This window comes from Austrofundulus limnaeus, unplaced genomic scaffold (genome assembly GCF_001266775.1).
Source record: "Austrofundulus limnaeus strain Quisiro unplaced genomic scaffold, Austrofundulus_limnaeus-1.0 Scaffold538, whole genome shotgun sequence".
NCBI classification, from domain to species: Eukaryota; Metazoa; Chordata; class Actinopteri; order Cyprinodontiformes; family Rivulidae; genus Austrofundulus; species Austrofundulus limnaeus.
Window position 1 is genome coordinate 369,299 of NW_013952940.1, and position 3,729 is coordinate 373,027.

A 3,729-nucleotide genomic window follows, 5' to 3' on the forward strand; every position below is an offset into this window, starting at 1 on the left:
GTATCAGGAAATGAAATATTGCGATATTTCAGTGTATCGATTTTTTCTTACACCCCTACTTTAAAGTGCCTGTGACATGAAATTTTTGAAATAGATATAAATGCATTTTTTATAAAGAAAGTCACAGGAAGTGATGTTAAAGGTAATCAGAACATAACCAACCCAGATTATAGAGAATAATCTGGTGTTTCTTTGGATTATTTAGGTCTATCAGAGAAGAAGGGTCAAATAATTTTGTTTCAATAAATACAGGCTACCTTCACACTGCAGGGAAATGTGATCCAAATCCAATGTTTTCAGACCCATATTTGATTTTTTTATGACAGTTACTCGTTCGATACTTTATTTCCAAAAATAAAAAGCTTCACCGGAGGTCAGAGGCAGGTTCAGATATAAACTCTGAACTAAACAAGCGTCAGGTAATTATTTAAACCAGCTCTGATTGAACAACTTCAGACTCAAGATGCTAAAAGTAGCATCCATGCTAACTCTGTAAACAAACAGCTGATAAGTCACGACTTTACTGCACGTGCATCACATCAGTGTTGTGTAGAGTTCACACTGGAGTCTGATGCAGGTCACATTTAAAATGTGATGTGAACGTTCACACAAAAAGATCTGATTTTTTTTGCCACTTCAGCAGAAAACAGAACTGAATATCTGAATATTAGCATCTTAGCTTCTTCATCATCAGTGGCTTTTTTTAAAAAAAAATCTGAATTGAGCATTAAGAGCTGCAGTGTGAACGTAGCCACAGGGTGCTCTCTTTCTGAAAGAGTTCCTCTGTGATGTCACTTCCTGTTTTACTTTGGCCGAGCCAAGTTTCAAAGAAAATATGCCATTTATGTGACAAAAGGGATATAATTGTGTGCATTACGTCAAGTTTCTTCAARTTAAAGATGTTTCCTTTGACTTGTTGTATTTGAAGGATGTCACAGGCACTTTAAATCAAAGTTTTCTAACAGGTGTAAATAAAAATAAATCCTGGCTTTTATCATTTTCTCTGAAACGACATTTTTCCTTTGGCGGCTGGCATCTTGTCAGGAAATGATTTGTGTCATTTTGAAGTTTGGGAYTTCTCTGTTTTAAACACAGAGCTAGAGTTTCTGATGACATCACTCCAAACCAATAAAAATCGAGTTAACTAGTTTGTGGTGATAAAAAGGGAGTGCAATGAGACGTTAGTTTTGTATAAAAACATCCAAACTCTGTGATTTACAATTTTCCATAGCTGTGATTTGAGGATGGTGACCTCACTCAGCGGTGATGTCATGAGGTTTGTAGTGCCAATAGAAACAAACACTTTGATAAAACATGAAAATGAGTATGTGAGAACAGAAACTACTCATGTGGGATTTAAAGGGTCACATTTTAAGACATCAGCACAAAACAACTTCCAAACAAACGTCCARGTTAACGTAGTTTTAGTGTTTTGGTCAGGGAGCCTCACCACCATGTGATCTTAAACTCGTAGATGGGTCTCTTGCAGTAGTAATGGTTGATGAGGTGCTTGTCACARACGCCGATGCACTGCTGTTCGGCGGCGATGCCTCGCTCGGCCAGGTCCCCGACTATGCAGTGCAACAGGTCGTAAACGTCCGCCACCGCCTCCCACGGCCCGAAGGACACGTCCACCTCGCAGTGATGCTCGAACAGCTTGGTCTCGCTGTCCGAGCGCTCGAAGCGCAGAGAGTTAAAGAGTGGACGCTCGTACGGCGTGATGGGCATCTCCTCTTTGTACACACAGATCTTCAGCTTGGCAAAGCGCGCCTTCTTCTGCATGGCCCGCAGCTTGGCAATCTCCACGATTCGCTCCAGATTCTCTAAAATGAGACCACAAATTATATTTGGCTTTTTGATACTGTTCTGCTAGTTTTAGCTGATGTTCAGGTCATTTTAGCTTGTGTTTTGCTAGTTTTAGCTGATGTTCAGGTCATTTTAGCTTGTGTTCTGCTAGTTTTAGCTGATGTTCAGGTCATTTTAGGTTATGTTCAGGTCATTTCAGCTTGTGTTCAGGTCATTTCAGCTTGTGTTCAGGTCATTTCAGCTTGTGTTTTGCTAGTTTTAGCTTATGTTCAGGTCATTTTAGCTTGTGTTCAGCTTATTTTAGCTGATGTTCAGGTCATTTTAGCTTATGTTCAGGTCATTTCAGCTTGTGTTCAGGTCATTTTAGCTTATGGTCAGGTCATTTTAGGTTGTGTTCTGCTTATTTTAGCTTATGGTCAGGTAATTTTAGCTTGTGTTCAGCTTATTTTAGCTTACGTTCTGCTTGTTTTACATGTTTTCCTGTTTAAATTTAGATAATGTTCTTATTTTAGCTTGTTGTATATGCAGTTTGTGTTCTTATTTTAGCTTGTTGTATATGCAGTTTGTGTTCTTATTTTAGCTTGTTGTATGTGCAGTTTAACTTGTGTTCTTATTTTAGCTTGTTGTATATGCAGTTTAACTTGTGTTCTTATTTTAGCTTGTTGTATATGCAGTTTAACTTGTGTTCTTATTTTAGCTTGTTTTCTGGTCACTTTAGCTCATGCTCAGATTTGTTCATCTTTATAATTTTTCTAAGTCTTTTGTCTCGTCCTGTGACTGCAGACAGTGATCGACATACTTTACTCAACACTTTAAATTTTAAATGTTCTTTATAAATAAAACAGCTGAACTTTAGCTGCTCATGAAATCTTATGTTTTATTGCATAAAGCTCAAACTGTGTCTGAATTATTAATGATAAAAGCTGTGTGTTTTTTCTGCTGTAGAACTGTAGAATCCTTTAGACTCTTGTTAATATTTAGACTTTATAAGATCAAAGCAAACTTTGCAGATGTTGACAGATTGTTGTTTATTATTGTTTATTATTTATTTATTATTGTTCTGACTCTACCTTTGTAGTAGGGCAGCAGGTCGAGGAAAGCTTGTCGGACCTTCTCTCCTGTCAGAGGCTGGATGTCCTCCAGGCTGTCCATCAGCGGCCCGATGGAGTAGTACTGAGCCTCCCTGTGGACCGCCCGGACCCGGTCCCGGTGAGGAAGCTCCCCTTCCCTCAYGAAGTTCAGGATGTCCCTTTGGATGGAAACGTTTTGAGTGAAAATACACAAAAACCTTTTAACGACTGACCTGACGTTACGACGGTCATACATCTCTGCTTCTCATCACATCCATATTTAAAGACATTTTTCCTTTCAGAACACGGCACAGAGGCTCTGGGTCCAGACTGAAGTGGATTTCTGTCTGCTGCTGGTACCCAGAGGATCTGTTTTTACACTGACATCCTCCTCTCTGACACTGTTTTTACACCTCCGCAAAAGACTTAACTCAGAAAGAAAATGAAAATTATTCTATTTATACTTAATCGTTTTTATTTTTTATTTTTGTATCTGCTGTGTTACATATATTACATTTAGCTAGCTTAGCTAACACTAAAATGGAGCTAACATTAACGCAAAGATAATATTTACAAGAAGCTATTTTAGAAGGTCATTTTAGCTTATGTTCTGCTAGTTTTAGCTGACGTTCAGGTCATTCAAGCTTGTGTTCAGCTTATTTTAGCTGATGTTCAGGTCATTTCCACTTGTGTTCTGCTAGTTTTAGCTAATGTTCAGGTCATTTTAGCTTGTGTTCAGTTTATTTTAGCATATGTTCAGGTCATTTCCACTTGTGTTCAGCTCATTTTAGCTTATGTTCAGGTCATTTCCACTTGTGTTCTGCTAGTTTTAGCTAATGTTCAGGTCATTTCA

At 38.2% G+C, this 3,729-nt stretch overlaps 1 protein-coding gene across 1 annotated transcript in view; it reads right to left on the reverse strand.

Annotated features, from left to right (window-relative positions):
* Positions 1 to 682: 682 nt before the first annotated feature.
* Positions 683 to 3,729, reverse strand: part of kctd7 (potassium channel tetramerization domain containing 7) — a 7,567-nt gene continuing 4,520 nt past the window's right edge. Inside the window, exons 3-4 of the mRNA XM_014026267.1 lie at positions 2,877 to 3,055; positions 683 to 1,823 (exon numbers count right to left, since the gene is read on the reverse strand). Coding sequence (XP_013881721.1) covers positions 1,447 to 1,823; positions 2,877 to 3,055 — 556 coding nt within the window. The 3' untranslated portion in view covers positions 683 to 1,446. The remainder of the gene's footprint in view (positions 1,824 to 2,876; positions 3,056 to 3,729) is intronic.